General features: G+C 46.4%; 1 protein-coding gene across 4 annotated transcripts in view; it reads right to left on the bottom strand.

Annotated features, from left to right (window-relative positions):
* The window catches only part of DIAPH2 (diaphanous related formin 2), a 768551-nt gene extending 758593 nt beyond the window's left edge, over positions 1-9958 (bottom strand). For 3 of the 4 annotated variants that reach the window (XM_090061442.1, XM_090061443.1, XM_090061444.1), the window contains exon 1: positions 9515-9958. In XM_090061442.1, the coding sequence (XP_089917568.1) occupies positions 9515-9628 (114 nt within the window). In that variant the 5' untranslated portion in view covers positions 9629-9958. The remainder of the gene's footprint in view (positions 1-9514) is intronic. The other variant, XM_090061440.1, reaches the window with a different exon arrangement.
* Between the last annotated feature and the right edge of the window lie 7132 nt (positions 9959-17090).

The raw sequence follows: 17090 nt of genomic DNA, 5'->3' as shown, positions 1-17090 counted from the left end.
GAACACAAGTTGCATTACCTTAGGCTTCTCCTCCTGTGTTCTTAAGTACTTGAGACTGCTGTAGCTTTTAATCAAATATGACTAACATCACTACTGAAAACACATCTTATTAATCTTTACTTAAGGGATATTTTAGTACACATGTAGTGTGTTCTTTTGGGTCTTTAAGAGGAGGTTAGATGAACACCTTGCTGAGGTCGTTTGACCCCAGTAATCTTTCCTGCCATGGCAGGGGGTCGGACTAGATGATCTACTCAGGTCCCTTCCGACCCTAGAAACTATGAAACATGTCTATCAATGTTCTTTTCTCAATTTCTTAAGTTAATTAACATTCTTAGATTGTTTATTAGAAAAAAAATCCATTATCACCTCTATTTCAACATATAACAGGAAAGCCACAAAGCAATTATGCAGTCTAGGCACAATGGCTTAACTCCAGGGGTAAATTTCACAAAGAATTAATTGCTTTGGCCAAAGAGATTCAGACCACCTCAGCCTCAGTTGGCTCACTAAATGACCTCAGTTCCAAGTAATCATCAGTCTACAAACCCCAGCAGGTGGCAAGGCCATCTCTGATAAAGCTTCCCTAAACATTCTAATACTATAAAAGCTTTAGTCTGTCTTTCCATCTGTCTGTCCATAACACTTTATTTGCATTCTGACTGGCTGTCTCAGCAGCCAATCAGAGTGCTCTACACAAAGACAGATGGCAGAGCACAGCAATGACAGTAGAGACTATGGGGCTGGAGAGGAGGAGGAGGAGGCCAGCAGAGCTGGCGCTGCCCCCCTCCCCTGTTCCCTGGACCAGAGCGCCGCCATAATGGATGAAACAAAGCGGAGTCTGCTTCTCGGAGCCAGCGGCCAGCACCGCCCCCTGCCCCAAGCCAGCAGGGAAGGGAGGCAGTGGGGAGGAGAGCAGGGGGAGTTGTTACCAGTGGCTGTACCCAGCCACTGCCACGGCCCTGGCCCTGGCCCTGGCTCTGGCCCCAAACAGTGGAGGAGGGAGGGGAAGGAAATGGCCCCAGCCCCTGCCCAAAGCAGCAGGGGGAGGTGGGCAGTGGCCCAAACGGACAGGAGAGGGGAAAAACAGTTTAGGCCCTGGCCCAAAGCAAGGGGGGGAGGGGGGAGGGAAAGAAGTAAAACAGCCCAGGCCCCAGCCCCAGCCCAAAGCAGCACGGGGAGGCATGGAGTGGCTCTGGCCCTGGCCTCAGCCTCAAGCAACCAGAGGGGAAGGAAGGGAAGAGAGGTCAGGCCCTGGCCCAAAGGGGAGGGGGGACGTAGGGAGTTGCCCTGGCCCCAGCCAAAGAGCATCCACCCCCCTCCACCTAGGCCTCTGTCCCTGCCCCCTCCCCTGGTCATTTCTGACAGGCAATTGCTAGTATATCATATTTACCTGAATCCAAGATGTGCTTCCCATCCCCTACCTCACCCCAATCAGCATGGGGAAAAGAAGAGCCTCATCCAGATTTGAGTACTAACTCAGGCACATGGCACCTCAGCTCCAGCTTTGGACCTGGTCTTGGGTCAGAAGCCAAGAACTAAGTCACCTTGGGCTGGAACAGTTTGTCTGACAGAAGGGGCACAATTAGGGGAGGAACCTGCAGCCTGCCCCCACTCCAACCTCGCCCAACTCCTGTGTCCATGCCTATGCCTCTACTTCCCCACCTCCTGCAAACTATACCACTCCCCTCCACTTTATCTTCTGCTCTGGTCCCTCCATCCTGACCCAGGCTGGCCAGGAGCTGCCATCACTGCCAGCCTAGGGCAAGACAGAGCTGAAGTCCCCAGTGCTAAACTGTCCCAGAGTCAGAGGAGACCTGCAGGAAAACTTACTGGGGGGACCAGTAGCACCAAGCACCTCCCGGAGTAACAAGGAATAGCGGTCATAAGTTGTTAGAGAGTAGGTTTAGACTAGACATTAGAAGGCACTACTTCACAGTCAGGGTGGCTAGGATCTGGAACCAACTTCCAAGGTAAATGGTGTTGGCTCCTACCTTGGGGGTCTTTAAGACGAGGCTTGACATTTACCTAGCTGGGATAATTTGAGTCCAGTTCTCTCTCCTGTCCAGGGCAGGGGGTCAGACTAAAAGATCTATAAGGTCCCTTCCGACCCTACATCTATGAAAGAAGTAAATAGGGTGGGAGGGGAAGGGGCTGGCAGGTGCATTGCTGGGGGTCTGGCTCCTTGCTTTCTGCTGCTAGTGCAAATTTAAGATGACCTTTCACTAATTAGGTTTTATACATGGAAAATTATAACTTCTATAATTTTCCATGTATACAAGCAGAGGTGCACCAAGAAAGATCGTTAAGGGGATCAGATTGAGGCCCCAGTGGTGAGGTAGTGGGGCAGGGGCTGCACAGCCCGGGTGGCGTGGGATAGAGCGGCAACTCATCCAGGAGACATGAAGGTAGGAAGGAGGGGCACTTCCCACTGCTGCGCACACCCCTAGGTGAGGTATGGGGGCATGTGCTCCCCAGAGCTGCATGCAGGGCAAGGACAGGCTGCCACTGCACTCAGGGCCAGAGGCAGCACCAGCTTTTCCCAGTGGGGAGCCTGGGCTGGAGCTGCACTTGGGCCAGGCAGGGCAGACAGCTGTCGCGCTGCTATGGAGGGAAGGCTACTGCCACCCCAAAATTTGCTGTAGCCTCCCTCCCAGCACCGCCACAGCTATGCACTTGCACACAGTATTTATCAGCAGCACTACTGCCCACATCAGCCAAAAAAGCTGATTGTCAATAATGTAAATTTTCCTTTTATCTGTACCTCTATATACAACCTAATTAGTAGGTGTCTCCTTAAATTCCAAGTTGCCTTGGATACAGGTACATACTGGAGTCACCACCAGGTTCAGAAATGATGGTATGAAATGTACCCTTGTACACAGTGGAGTCCTGGCATTGTTATGCAAGTGTAGGATGACACCAGGCTGGAGCATTCTAAGACATCTGAACTCCTAACCTTAATGTTGTCAGGACCCACTTCTGAAAACTGAGTATGTGCAGCAAGTCGCTTGACTGGTACCCAGTTGTTTGTTTGGTAGCCAGGGGAACTGTGGTGGTTAATGAGTTATTATGGGCTGTTGGGATAGTTTGATGTGCCTGGTCCTAGCTGTGATTGACTTTGGCATTGATCAAGAGAGTAATGATCGGATCTGCATGTGATTGACAGGTGGCATGGTTCAGATGTTATAAAACCTGTCCAGCATAGGGGCTGGTGCGGCTTTTGGGGTCGTTGTCTGAGTTAGAGCTCGCTGAGACCTGCTCTGTCTCGCACTCTCTCTCCCACTTTTGCCTTGTGCAACTGATTTAGCATTTGAGTCCTTGTGTTTGTGGAACCCATCGTCTATTGACTGTGGAGCATGGGAGAACAGCGTGTGTGCGACAGTGTTCGGGAGCAATGACAGGAGGGTCCTGATCACCTGAGCACTTGCTGGTCACTCAACTTCTTCTGCGTGTCGCGTTGGTCAGGTAAAGTATCACCTACCCCTTTTCCAAGGTGTTTAGTACCCACCTGCATGTGAAGGAACAGCATAGAAATACTCAAGGGTATGAGGGTGCAGAGCAGGCCTCCCTGCCTATCAGCTCTCTAGGGTGATAGTCGACTGCCTCGGGTGACAGCTGGCACTGGGTTCTTTCTATAATTTAACTGCTTATACTACTGTATGCTGTGTCGCTATACTGTTGCGTTTGGTTTTGCTGGTTCTTGTCTTAATATACTTGTTAAACTTTCCATTTGTGTGGGGTTTTGCTTGGTATTTTGCACTTCTGGTCAGGGCCGGGCAGTAAGCCAATTGCCAGAGGGATTTAACTCTTTGGTGTCCCTCAAATCTAATAGGGAGGTTGGTAGGATAAAGAGGCTTAACAACCCTCTGTGTGTTTGAGAACAGGGGTGGGTGCCTGAAGTGGTCTATGGGGTTCTCTGCTTTATTGTGGTGTGCCTGCCTGCTCTTTTTCCCTCTCTTCAGCCTACGTTCTCAAGACAGCTTGAACAAACACTTCTGTACCATGAAAAGAATGTGACAATATGCTCTTCAAAGTGGGGATGACATTCGATTATATGGCAAGCTACTTGAGATCATGGCGAGACATGTTTTCCAAGCATACAATGTGTAATTCCTGCCTCCCTGCATACATACATAGAACAATGATTTACGGATATTTACAATTTTAGAAAACCTACCAGTGCCTCAATCACTTTAATAAAATTAATTCTAAATACCTATAAATATTGGATTTTTTTTTTTAAATCATGGGGGGGGTGGAAAATCAGAGCTCGCCCTACTCCCTTAGTTTACAGACTGCAGGTCCAGGCCCCTCACTTCACCTCTACCCCCCAGCCCCTGTCCCTACCGGTTGGTGCCCCTCACTCCAGATGCACAGCTCTTCCAGTGGTGGGGACCCAGTTGCCAAGGCTATGGAGCCAGGGACCAGAGTCCACAACCACCCGCAGCAGTGCCCAAGCCCCGGCTTCCACCTGCAGGAGGCGGCAGCTGCTGCAGTAAAGTTGAGTGTAGGGACAGCACAGCCAAAATGGAGCCCACTGTGGGTGGGTGCAGGTACAGACTCGGGGTGGTGCTGACTCCAATGCTGGACCCATGCCCCCCAGATCTGTGCAGAGTGTGAGGGCAGAATACCCACCCACCTGGACTGCCCAAGAGTAGGATGAGGGCTCAGGCTCTCCATCCTGCTCACCCAGATCTCTGCTTATTACCAGTTTTGTTGAGAATGGTACATAGAAGTATGGAAGCCAAGGTTCACTGGTACAACCTCAACTTGCAGAGGGGGGCTCAAAAGGGGAGAGGGGAGTTGTGCTGCTTTTCTTTTTGAAGTAAATAGTTTGCCCCTTCCTCCCTCTACAAGCCAAAGTGCATGACATACACAGAACACCACATTTTTACTATGTATATATTTTTTTATGACCCACATAATCAACTAGTACTGGATCATGCACTTCTACCAAATCACTTAATAATCTTTGTAAAAGGTTGACCTATTTCAACAAGCAAATCTACAGTCACACAGAAATATGATGGGTACGTCCCCCTCCCCACAAGAATATTTCCTTATTCCTGTTATTTCTACAAAATAAAAACAGGTGAGATAAGGTGTATAAGGAACAAACTATGAGCAACTCAGGGGACTGGCCCCAGTGAGACAACCAGCTCCTTACATCTCGCCTACCAACAAGCAATTTAACAAGCTCACACTTCCAAGGAATGGAGCAGCTCTCCAGCAGAGCAGTCTAATTTCCCCATTTACCATGATTGTCAAGAATTTCTAACACCTGTGGCAAATTGTCCATTCACTTCAACACCTTCCTAGTATTTTTCAACTCTTCTGACACCCCTCCCAAAGTACATTTAATTCACAGACACAGAGCAAATGTGCAACATCACAATTAACAAGTCTGTTCTTCTACCAGCATCAGTTAAGCACATATCACATGGCTTTGAGAACTGTCCACTGTCTGGAGAAGATAAACATTGAGCCAAATGTTTACATTTACAACCACCCATTACAACCCCAAGTGTAAAATTGCTGTAATCTTCCTTAAAAACTGTTTGTTTTTTTTAATAAGCAGAAACTGCTCATTGTATACTTATTGTATATTCCATTAATCAAGCTAATGAAAACATTTCATACATTTTTAGTCCATTCTGTATATATACACTTCACAAGTAGTTACCTAATAAAATCTTATACTCTGCTGTTACGAACTACATGTAGATGCTAACTGGCTTAACGTGTCTAAGATAGTTTATGACCTGCAACTGCCCCACATGGAGTACAGTGTTAAAGTTGGAGCTGTTTTGCTACATTACCATTCCTAGCTAGTAAACTTAGAACTATTACAACAACTAAGTTATTCACATTCCCAAAGCATAGACTCTGAAGAACAATGCCAAAAATCATGAGAGTTGACAACACTGCACTCCCTACCTCACCATAGTGGCTCATCATGCCTGTCCACATTTTGGAAGTCCAAAAACATAGGGTAAGGAGATAATCAGCATGCAGAGCACTGAGACCCAGCTACCAGCAGCAGACAGCTGCTGGAAGCCACCTGGAACTGGTGACTAGCAAGTGAGGATACAGTTAAAAAACATGTTAACTCTAGGAGTAGAGGGCAAAGGGGAGAGAAGAAAGGAGGCTGATAGGCTGAGGCAGATTCATAGAGAGTAACTTTAGGTCTGAAGGAAGACCACAGTTTTTTTGTGCGCATTTCGTTTTTATTTGCACCCTTGCTTATTTTGTTGTTTGCTGTGGGGACAAGCTTGCCCCATGTAAAAAAGATAAATTGACTGGAAACTTGAACTCGGAGCTCACTGGCCTTGATGAGGAAGCTGGCTGAGTGACCTCCTTAAACATGGGTCTAAGAACTCCCCCTCCCAGCCCCAAACTTCACTGGAATTGGAATCCAGGTCAAAACATTGCATACACTGGTCTATTGCAGGCTCTTGGAGCTCATATTCAGGAGACAGAGAAAGTAGAAAAATAAAAGATCCCCAAGCCACAGAACACCTATCCCATGAGATGTCCAAAACACAAATGCAAGCATCCCTTGTGGCCCCCTCCCCTGCTGCAATTCAGGTACTGGGGGGCATGCTGGGCACTGACTCCCAACCTCTGCTGCTGGAGACAAAACTTCAATACATAAAAATACCTTTCTACCTGAAATACCAAGGTACTGTACAGATAGATACTTCTAACACTAAACAGTTGTCTTCCCAAATCAGTGTGACATTTAATAATAGTCCAGTTGTTGCATTTGTCCATACCCTATGTAGTAGGATGTTAGTCACCTCAAAGGAAGCACCTTCAGGTGTTTACTAAACCAATGGTTCTCAAACTGTTTTGTACCAGGACCCATTTGCCAAAATCAATGGCTTATCCCAACCCACACACCCCTGGCCTTGCCAGTGCCCAACCCACAGTCCACTGTCTCCCCAGGCCCTACTGTTGCCCCTCACCCTCAAGCCACAACCCCCTGGGCCTGCTGGTGCCCCTCACCCAAGTCATAGACCCCTGTTCTCCTGGGCCATGCTGGTGCCCCTCTCTCCCGATCTGCAGCCCCCAAGCCCTGCCAGAAGGAATCCCCAGCTGCTCCTGTCCCATTTGGGCCAGAGTGCAAGCAGTGAATGCAAACCGCTGTGTATATGGGGACTGCCCCGTGCTGCCAACCCAGGCATACAGCTCCCTGCCATGAAGAACTGCCCCAGCCTCCTTTCCCCATGGCAGAGCCAGGCTCCTTCTCCCCCCACCCTCCCTGCCATGGCACAGCCCCATGCCAAGTCACTGTCCCCAGCACCAGCAGATAGGCACCCACACACACACACACGACACCCACACCCCTCCCCCCAGCCCTCCAGACAGTCCACTGGATTTCCATCCCCCGCTCCCCACACTTACCCGTGTCCAGCAGCTGGGGCAGCTCCTGTGACCCAGCCTCACTCTATGCTGGCCACATGCATCTGCACACAGAGACTCACATGCTCCCACTGCCTCCAACTATCCCAAGCAGCCACTTGCAGTCTAGAACACTGCCAGCCTGCAAGGGGAAACCTGTGCTTTCATGGGTATTTCTGGGGACCTGCAATAATCCTGCAACCCACTTTTGAGTCACGACCCATTGGTTGAGAAATGCTGAACTAAACTATTACAGCAACTCTGTCTTCAAGTGAAGAAGCATTCATTATTAGATCCTAAAAATTTTAAAGTTAAAGCATGGGTTCCCAACCTTTCTGTGCTGAGGACCAGCAAGCCACGGGCCAGAAGTGGCCAGCATACTGAGGGCAGGTAGCCAAAAGGGTTGGTTGGCGGTCCACAGTATGCCTGTCACTTCCGGTCTGCGGTTTGCCAGTCCACAGTCACTTCTGGTCTGGCAACCAACATGCAGACCAGCAGCAGGCCAGAGACCGGAAGTTGGGAACCCCTGATCTAAAGTCAGATAAAGAAAGATCAGCTATCCTTAAAAAACACACACGCTTTATGACTATAAGGGTGGCCAAGCACTGAAAGAAGTTACCTAGAAAAGTTGTGGACTCTTCATGCCCAGAACCTTTTAAGAGAAATTTAAGAGCAGGTTCTTCAGACACAGGTAGGGTTTGTAGTCTTCAGAGATACCATCCTTGTTAACAACAGTATATGAAGATGAAAAACAACAGACGGTGATTACCCATCCATCCGCCCTAGTGTCTCTGCAAGTTTGTATACACAGTCAAGCCCTTACCTTTCTCTAAAAGTGCAAAGTTTCAAGAAACTAAATGAATAAAGGATATCAAACAAGAAGAATGCACTTTTTGTAGAAAACAATGATTAAATCAAGGTTTCCTGTTCTGTGATTTAAATCAATTTGATTTCAACCAAACGCACCCTGTTGCTTGGCCTCTTCAGCCATTTCTTAATTCAACTGTCTCAGGAATTTAAGCCATCACTACCTACACATTACCTGGAAAAAAACTACTGGAAGGGGGGAAAAAAACAACACAAACTTTATTCTGCGGAGGAAGTGATAGCTTATCAACAGATCAAGAGGGGGAGGGACCACAGCCGATTTGCCAGAACCAAGAAACCTTCATGTTTTTGCACCAAAAAACAAAAAGTCTAACTCTGAAAAGCTGAAAAACCCACAAGTTGCTATATGTTTTTCCAAGCATTCATTTTTCTAAGGTGGCAGCTTTGCACCTGAACCTGTAAACTCAGTTATCTTACAGCACAAAGCAGTTCTACTGATTTTAGTGCATGAAGCCTACCCATGGCTCAAATCAAAATTTTAAAAGTGAAGAGACAGCATGCTTGTGAATGTAAATGTCCTGAGGTATTTGAGTCTGTGAAGCCTACCCACCACAAAGTAAAATAGACCAGTGTTTTTACTCCAAATCCTGATCTTCAAAACGAAACAGCATGGGCCAGAGCAGTTCACCTGGCTCTTCTCTGATACAGTACTGAGCACCATTTGTATCTGTGAGGTTTGTTACCCAAGGCTTTAACACCAAGTCACCTGCTGCCACCCCGACCCAGGCAAACTTACAGAGTGAGCAGCAGCTTTGCCAGTCGACTTGAAACGAGCAAGCCGACGGCCCAGCACCTCGCTCCTCTGCACCTTGCTGCAAAGTGACTTCTCTTCAAAAAAAAAAAAAAAGAGAACAAAAAAACCAGGAACCGCGCCCAGGCTCTCTGCCAGACCCGGAAGCCGGCAGGGAAGCAGCTCACGAGCTTGAGGCGCCGACTCCTCCCACATCACGTGTAGGGTAAAGATCACCGCAGGCTACTGGGAGCTCGGCCCAGGCTGCAAAACCCGGGGGGCGCGCTGCCAGGGCCCAGCGCGATACCGAGAGGCGGCCCGGCAGCGGTGATATGGCCCGCCTCCAACTTGTTCCTTGTTTTTCCCGAGTGGCCCCGCCTGCAGGAGCGACGCTTGCAGATCCCGAGCCGAGCAGCGCGGGCCCCGCGGCCGGGTTCAGCTTACGCCGAGGGCATCGCAACACCACCCGCCCCCGCCGTGGGGCCTCACCAGCTTGGGCTTGTTCTTGCTCTCCTCCTCGGCCGCACTGCGCCCGCCCCGCTTCGCGCCTGCCCTGCCGGCGCCAGGGGCGTCCTCCGCTGCTGAGGCCGCCGCGCTCTCCATCCTCCCGCTCCGCTACCGCCTCATCCGGGCACACACAGGGCCCCGGGCTGCCACAGCCACCGCCCGCTGGAAAAAAAAAAAAATTCCCTCTGGGCCCGCTGTGCGCATGCTCCGAGCCGGGAGCCTGGCCGGGGAGCGCCGCCTGCGCCTGCGCCTGCGCCGTGCCTCGAGTCAGAGTAGTTGCGGGCCTGCTGCGCCCGGGCCCGCGGGGCAGCCTCTACCGGCGCGTCCCGGGGGCAAACCCCTGCTTCTCCCGCCCGCGCAGCCTCCGCGACTTGGCTGTCAGCTGCCGCGGCGCCGTCACCACCGCTCGAGCCAGGCACCCCCGCCCTCCCCGCTCCTCGTGCCTGCAGTGGCTGGGCTGGGCTGAGCCCAGGCGGCGGCTCTACGAGGTCCGTACGAGCTTAACCGCTGTCTCCTGTGCACTGGGCGCTTTGTCCCAGGCATCCAGCGAGTCCCCCCCGGCGGGGCAGTCCGCCGCACAGCAGGATCTCTGGGCTGTGGGGGTTGCGGACGGAGTTTTCTGGACTCCGGCCATGTGAATTGAGCGCACCCAGTGGCACATACCCGTTTGCTTCTTGTGGGTTTGCAGAGAGCCCAGTCGGGGGGTACTTCAGCCTGCTTTTACCTGCCTCTCTCCTTGCCCCTGTGCTCTGAGAACCACTGGTTGTGACCAGCAGGCCGTTTGCTTTGGCTGTTGGAGGTTAAGGAGTTTGTTTACCCCACAGCTGAGACTAGAGTGGGGCTGTGACAGCACAGCTGTGCTGCAAATAAGCTAAAAGGAAAGAAAAGCTGGCAGGTGGGGTGTGAGGTAGGGGTAATTTCTTGACTTCAGGAAAATTCTTGAACAACTAATTGCCAGTGCAGTCTGCATCTCCAGGGAGGAAGATTGTCTTTATAGTTCCATCAGTAAAATGAGACAGGCACAGCCCTTCAGTTAACTTCAGTAAGCAGGCTTGGGGTTTTGTTGCTTTTGTTTTGGTTTTGTTTTTGACACTTCATTCTATGTAGCAAGTAGTACTTAAGTGGTGAGAACAAGAAGTGCAGTTCCCCTCCCTCTCCTGTATAACTTGTGAATGAAGAAGATGCAATATTTCCCTCAAGTGCATTAAGTTGACCTAGTTTCTTGAAACCAACATTAACTGAAGACACTTAACTTTAAGACATCCACTACTTGTTCACAGCAATGCAGCTTTATCTCTAGACACTTCCTGAATTTGCAAACAATAGATTTGAAATTCCTTGAGAGTATGTTGTATTGATACAAGATTGTCAAAATCATTCTACAGAGCCAGACCATCAATTGTAATTGCAGTTACTGGAGTTGGATATAAATTTAATACTTGACACAGTTCATTCTATGGTGATCCTCTTGGACACTAATGGGTGATTCAAATTCATGGTGGAAGTGGGGTCCACTGTGGCTCCTTTAATGCTGCAGGTTCCCCTGCCCTCCCACCCCCACTGACTGGTGGAGGGGTCCCACTGGCGGCTTGCTCCTGATCAGTGGGGAGGCAAAAACTGCAGTTTTAAATATGGCACCATTTTTGCCTCGCGCCACTAATTGACTGCAGGGCCCCAGATGGGCCCTGACTGGCAGGGGGGAAAACATGGCGCCATGTTTAAAACTGCAGTTTTAGCTTCCCTGCTCATCAGGAGTGGGCAGTGGGGTCCTCCACTAATCAGCAGCAAGGTGGGGGGGGAGGCGGGGAAGTTGTACATGGAGGAACATGCAAGATTCAAGGAGCTGCCGGACATACTACTTCTGCCATAAATTCCATAGGTTCCCTAATAACGGTACACTTTGAGAGTTGTGTCAGCATTTATATAGTACATGAGGTTTGGGGTATTTTCTTAATAGTTACAGAGCAGTAAAGTTCACACATCCATTTTTTTCTGGAATGCAGACTGCAGGCAGTATTTCATTGGTTGATATTCCATTTATAAGGCTTTCAAAGGTTAAAAATATTATATTGTACTTTTTATTCAAATACATGGTAAGCGAAAAAATGTAAGACGGAAGAGCCAGTGTTGCCAATTCTTCTGGATCTGAGTAGGGAGTGACTGGCCCCTGCTGCAGTTTAGACTACCATAAAACAACCTGATCAAATGTGGTATTTACTGACAGCCTTGCCAAAAATGCAGCTCCTCAGCATTCTTTCTTATTTTCAGCTAGTCCCTGCACCCCCCCCCGGCAATTTTGTTCTTGAGGTCATTATAGAATCCCATAACTCAAAATACAAGTACAGACATACAGAGCAAATACTTCCTAATGGTCTGTTTTCCTGTATACAGGTTTCAAGTGTTCTTGAACCATTCTGCAGAGCCATATTTGGTACAATTCAGGTACTCTAGAGCTTCACCATACACACATTTTGCATTTAAAAGAACTCAATTAAGCACGTTTTAGCTGAATGTGCTCAACATTTCCACTTGGTCACCATCCGCAAGACACAAGAACAGCAAAAAAAGTTTAACAAAATAAATTTCTGCAAAGGGTATGACAAAAGCCATGAGGGGAGACTAATAAAAAGCCCATGAAGAAGATGCATTCAAACTTGAAACTAATATTTAATTAATTAAAATCACAATTTATGTGAAGCTCATTTTTTATTATATGGGAGAAAAGATAACGAAAGCTGAGGTTAGTGGAAATGACTATATACTGCAGTAAGGAAGTGACAAAAAAATAATTTTTTTTAGTGAAGTAAGACTACTATTGTATGTGAAATGACTCTGAATCCTATTGTGTAACTGCTCTTACCTTTTGACCTACTCTGAAAGTCTCCATTCCACACCTCATCTATGGTTTAAAGTTGTTGAAATGAAGTGAGAGGAGCAGCAACATAAACCTGCAGGGAATTTTGAGACGTATTTCTGTATAGCTCCAAAACGAACTAACTCACTGGCATTTCCTACTTGAGTCCCACTTATGTCACTTACATGAGTCACTTGTGCAGCTTAACTGTATGTTGAATGTGGCAAAACACAATCCTACACACTGTATGCACTGCACGTGCAAAGAACCAGTAAGTAAGCCTGTAGTTTTTAACAAGCCTGGAATAACATTTTCCTTACTGCTGCATACAAGAAGAGTAAAGATTAAATTTGAACATGCTCAAGTTGAAGAGAGTTTTTAGATTCAATATTTGCTTCTCTCTCCTATGTGTTCTCAAAGATACGGTGCCTGGGGAGGTCAGTGACAGCAGCTCAGGACTGGGAGGTTTCCACATCTCTCTTGAAGAATCAGACTCAAACGCAAGATTGAGGCAGTCAGAAGCCTTCTCTCAACGTATAGAGAATAGTGTTAAGCTTAGTCAAGCTTCACAATCAGTCATCGTTAAAAAAGTTCTCAGGCTATGATTTGAAAGCAAATATTCCAAACATGAAACAATACACTGTCAAAAAAAGGAAGCCTGCAGACCATTTTAAATAGAAGCTGGGACATGAAGTAATGTGTTTATCCCAATTGGCTATCACCTCTAAGGCCTTGTGATGACAATTCAAGCATTAATACAATATGCCTTTTATACTACAGACTCTATGAGGTACATGCATGCCAAAATCCATCCCTCTCCTGTTCTTCTGTGTGAGGCAAAGATGTAAACTATCCTATACACAGCCCTCCAAGCCTCCAGATTCCCTCACCCCAACCAAAGAACTTACACAATATGTTTGTGTTTCTCCAGCATTAAAATACGGCATATGAAATTTGCAGAAGAGACTAGTTTTAAAAAAAATACAGCCAGCATCCTTCGGGTAATAGTTTTTTAACACCAAATTCAGTGAGATTCATCTTGCAAGTTTTATCCCCTCTAATACTCCCACATATTGCTTACAAGAGGATTACTGTCTTAATGCTTTGCTTTAACTAGTAGACAAAGCTCTTCCTTTCAGCTTCTTAAGTAGTGATTATTCATGGTCACCTTTGATGCACAATACTGCAGTGTATGCTAATCTGCTAGAATGTTTAGGATTGACATTTCTACAAGTAATACTTGTGAACTATTCTCATTCTTTTCTAAAGAAAAGTTGTATTATGAAAAAAATAGAAAGTACTGGAATGGCTGTGAGGTATCCTTTCAATCACAGCAGTTGTTATGGCTTTAATATAATATTCGAGTACCATGTTTAACTAAATCCAAGATGACTTTGGATTTAAGACAACCCCCTGATATTTAAACTCTATACGTGGAAAACTAGAAATTTGTTATAATTTTCCATGTATATGTAACCTGGGTGGCGGCCCAATAGTTGCCGCCTCAGCCCAAATGTCAGGGATGGTGTGGTGAGAGTGGGACAGGGCTTCTGGCCAGCACCAATTTACTTTCCAGCTGGCCCCTGCTCACCACAGAGCAGCCCACAGTCCCAAGAAGGTCTAACACTTAACTGATTTAATTATTTACACTTTATTTACAAAACAAGAATAAAAGGAAAAGTTGCGATTCTTCCTTTGGTATTCTGCAAGTGAGGTTACCTCCAAACTGGGACTGTAGGTTACAGTTTTTATTGGGTGAGTTGCCATCTTGCGCCCCTCCTACCCAAACCTGTCACTACTCCCAAATTTGGGCTCAACAGATTCCTTTCCTGGGTAATCAGTTTGTCTTCTGCAATGGAATTTGTCCACTTTCTTGTTCAGTTTCTTTGGGAGATTTTCCACACCACTGCAGTGACCTCTCTTCCCAATCCCCTTTCAAAAGCCCCTAGGTTTTGATCTCTTGGAATGTTTGCTTAAGGGTCATTTTTTAGATTAACTTTGTTAAAGGCCTCTAGAGATAAAATTCAGAACCAAGACATTCAGCACGTAGGCAAAAACAAGCAATGGCCTAGATAAGAAAATAAACCTTGCCTTTTGTCTAACCTGGCTAAGGGGCAGTTATTTCAAGAATTCAGACTATTACATTCAATATGACAAACATATATTTGTATAACAATTGTCAATTTTACTGTATTGCTTTAGCAACAGCTGTAAATAAGCTACTACTACAAATCTAGAGGGTCATTTATGATAATATGAAGACCAATTTCTTACCATGGAGCTTTATTACCTTGCTTGGTATTGTTGCTGAGTACATTGGAGTAATAATCACTCTAATAACTACAATATCACTACTGTGTAAAAATCATTTCACAGCAGTGAAACCACATAAACATGTCTATTTTGCACAGATACGAACATTTCAGCTTGTGGTTTATAATGTAATCTCAGTTATATTCAAAATTACGTAGCTAAAGTAGCGGAACTGTTAGGTAAGGGAAAACTGCAAATAAGTATTTGTTGTCTGAAAAACAGGGTCATAGCTTGACATTCATATAGCCTTGAGATATACATTGGATACCTTATAGAAGAGCATGAAAGGAAAAGACACCTTGTTTAAGATTACCACCTGAGGCACTTCAGGAATCCTCTACTAACCACCTACTGCTTCCTTTTTAAAAGGCAGCATATGTAGCATTATTTTGCAAGTGGATTACTTTAGAGCCATTGAAATTAGTTCAATTTTCTTTGGCCACAACTAGTGCTTCGTTTTAAACTAGCTATGAGAAAGCTAGGGAGGAGTCATAACAAGCAGAGATGAAGTACTGGTTTTGACAGGTTTAAGTTAACAATGGAAAACTGCTTAGTCACTGATTTCACCATTCCCTGCTTACACTAACTGAAGGAAATGGACAACCACAGCCTATTATTGTATAAAAAAGTTTATATGCTACATGGGAGGATAGTATAATAAGGTCTCTGCAAAGTCACAGCAGATCTGCAATTGAATTTTGTTTGCTTTTGGTAGCCACAGGCAAAACACCAAGGGATTGAAATTGGATAAGATGCACTATTCCTAAATATTATATTTAAAGGACAGCCATAGCCTGTACTAGCTCACTACTATCAGAGAGACAGAAATAAATCAATAAATCCGTATTGCATGTACTCTGATCATTTATAATATATCAGGATAGTGACATTTAGAAGTTGCTTATCTGTTGTTTGGAAATCAATTCATATACATTTTCTCCAATTATAGTATTTGCTTCTCTTGCAAGAAGCAATTTTTTATACAAGCAATTTTCTTTTGATTGACATAATTAAAATCTTTTTGGCCCACCCTCTAAGCAGTAGAAAATGTATCTACTGCCGCTTTTTAGTATCATGTTGTACACTGGATTTTTTCTTCCCCATCCTTCCTTGGCAGATTTTTTTAACAAGGTGGAGATGCAACCATTATGGAGTCACCAGTGTAAGTCAATATTTCTGAGTCATTCACTGTTTCTTGAAAGAGATAGTACTGTATTATGAAAGTAGTTTTACTGGGTTTTCTTTCTAGCCATTGCTCTAAAAATTAAAGTATTTTCATTGTGCCCCTACATTTTTCTTAACCCAAGAGTTCTTGTAGCACACGGTCAGTTTGGGCCATCCATTATCCAACCTCATACACACGTGATTACAGTCCAGAACTTCCATGAGGGTTTTCCTATTGTAAAAGAATAAAACTCTTGCAAGCTACAACTTAGCTTCCCTCTAATTGAATAAATGACTTACTTGTTACCATGTCCCTAGCATGTACAAACACCAAGATTATGCAGAATCCAAACTCCTCTCCTTACTCAAACTTGGCTATATTACACAAGTGCCACAGAATCAAATTGCAAAACTATGTCAAGTCATTTGCAAAATAATTTTTTTACCCCGGTATTTGTTAACACAGATTATTTTTCCTTGAAATTTTTGCTGCTGTTATTCCAAAAGCCTTTGATTTAATCTCATTATTGACTACCATGAAACATCCTTCCCTGCAGATTGGTTATTGTCAGGGGCAGATCGAGAGGGGCTGTGGCAGTGTGATCACATACTGCCTCTGCCACTGCTGCAATTGTCCCCTGCCTCTGCCACTGCTGCAATTGTCCCTGGCTAATCCAGGCATGGGGGGGGGGAGACCAAAAGCTGCTTCTGCCCCACTCCACCTGTGGGCTGCAATGTATGGGGTACTGGGCCCAGAAGGGGACTATGGCAGCAGCACCCAAGTTTCTCCTTCCAGCACCATTCTCTTTCCCTCCCAGTGTTCCCTGCTGGCCGGGAGTAGGTCCTGGAAGAAGGAACCTGCATGATGCCACTGGTGTTCACAGTTCAGCCCAGCTCCCTTCAAAACCACTCCTTCCAGCACAGGTGAGGAACAGCTCTGGGGCTAACCTCTATGTCTGCATTGGGCAGGGGCTGCAGTGGCACCACACAAGTTCCTCCTTCCAGCACCTCCTGCCATCTTGTGGGAGGACACTGGGAAGAACAAACAGGGAGCAGATACTGGAAGGAGGAACCTGAGTGCCACGGCCATAATCCCCTGCTGAGCCCTGCACCCTGCATAGCTCCAGATCAGTAGAGAATAGCAGCAGCAGGGAGAGAAGCAACCCTACCCCACCTGCATACACCTGCTGCACTTGCTCCCTGCCCAGCTTCCTGGTGTCCCCCACA

The sequence above is a fragment of the Crocodylus siamensis genome, chromosome 8 (assembly GCF_052110815.1).
Source record: "Crocodylus siamensis isolate JL-2025a chromosome 8, ASM5211081v1, whole genome shotgun sequence".
Classification (NCBI taxonomy): domain Eukaryota; kingdom Metazoa; phylum Chordata; order Crocodylia; family Crocodylidae; genus Crocodylus; species Crocodylus siamensis.
Note: the sequence above shows the minus strand (reverse complement) of the source record. Positions and strands in the feature narration are given on the sequence as shown.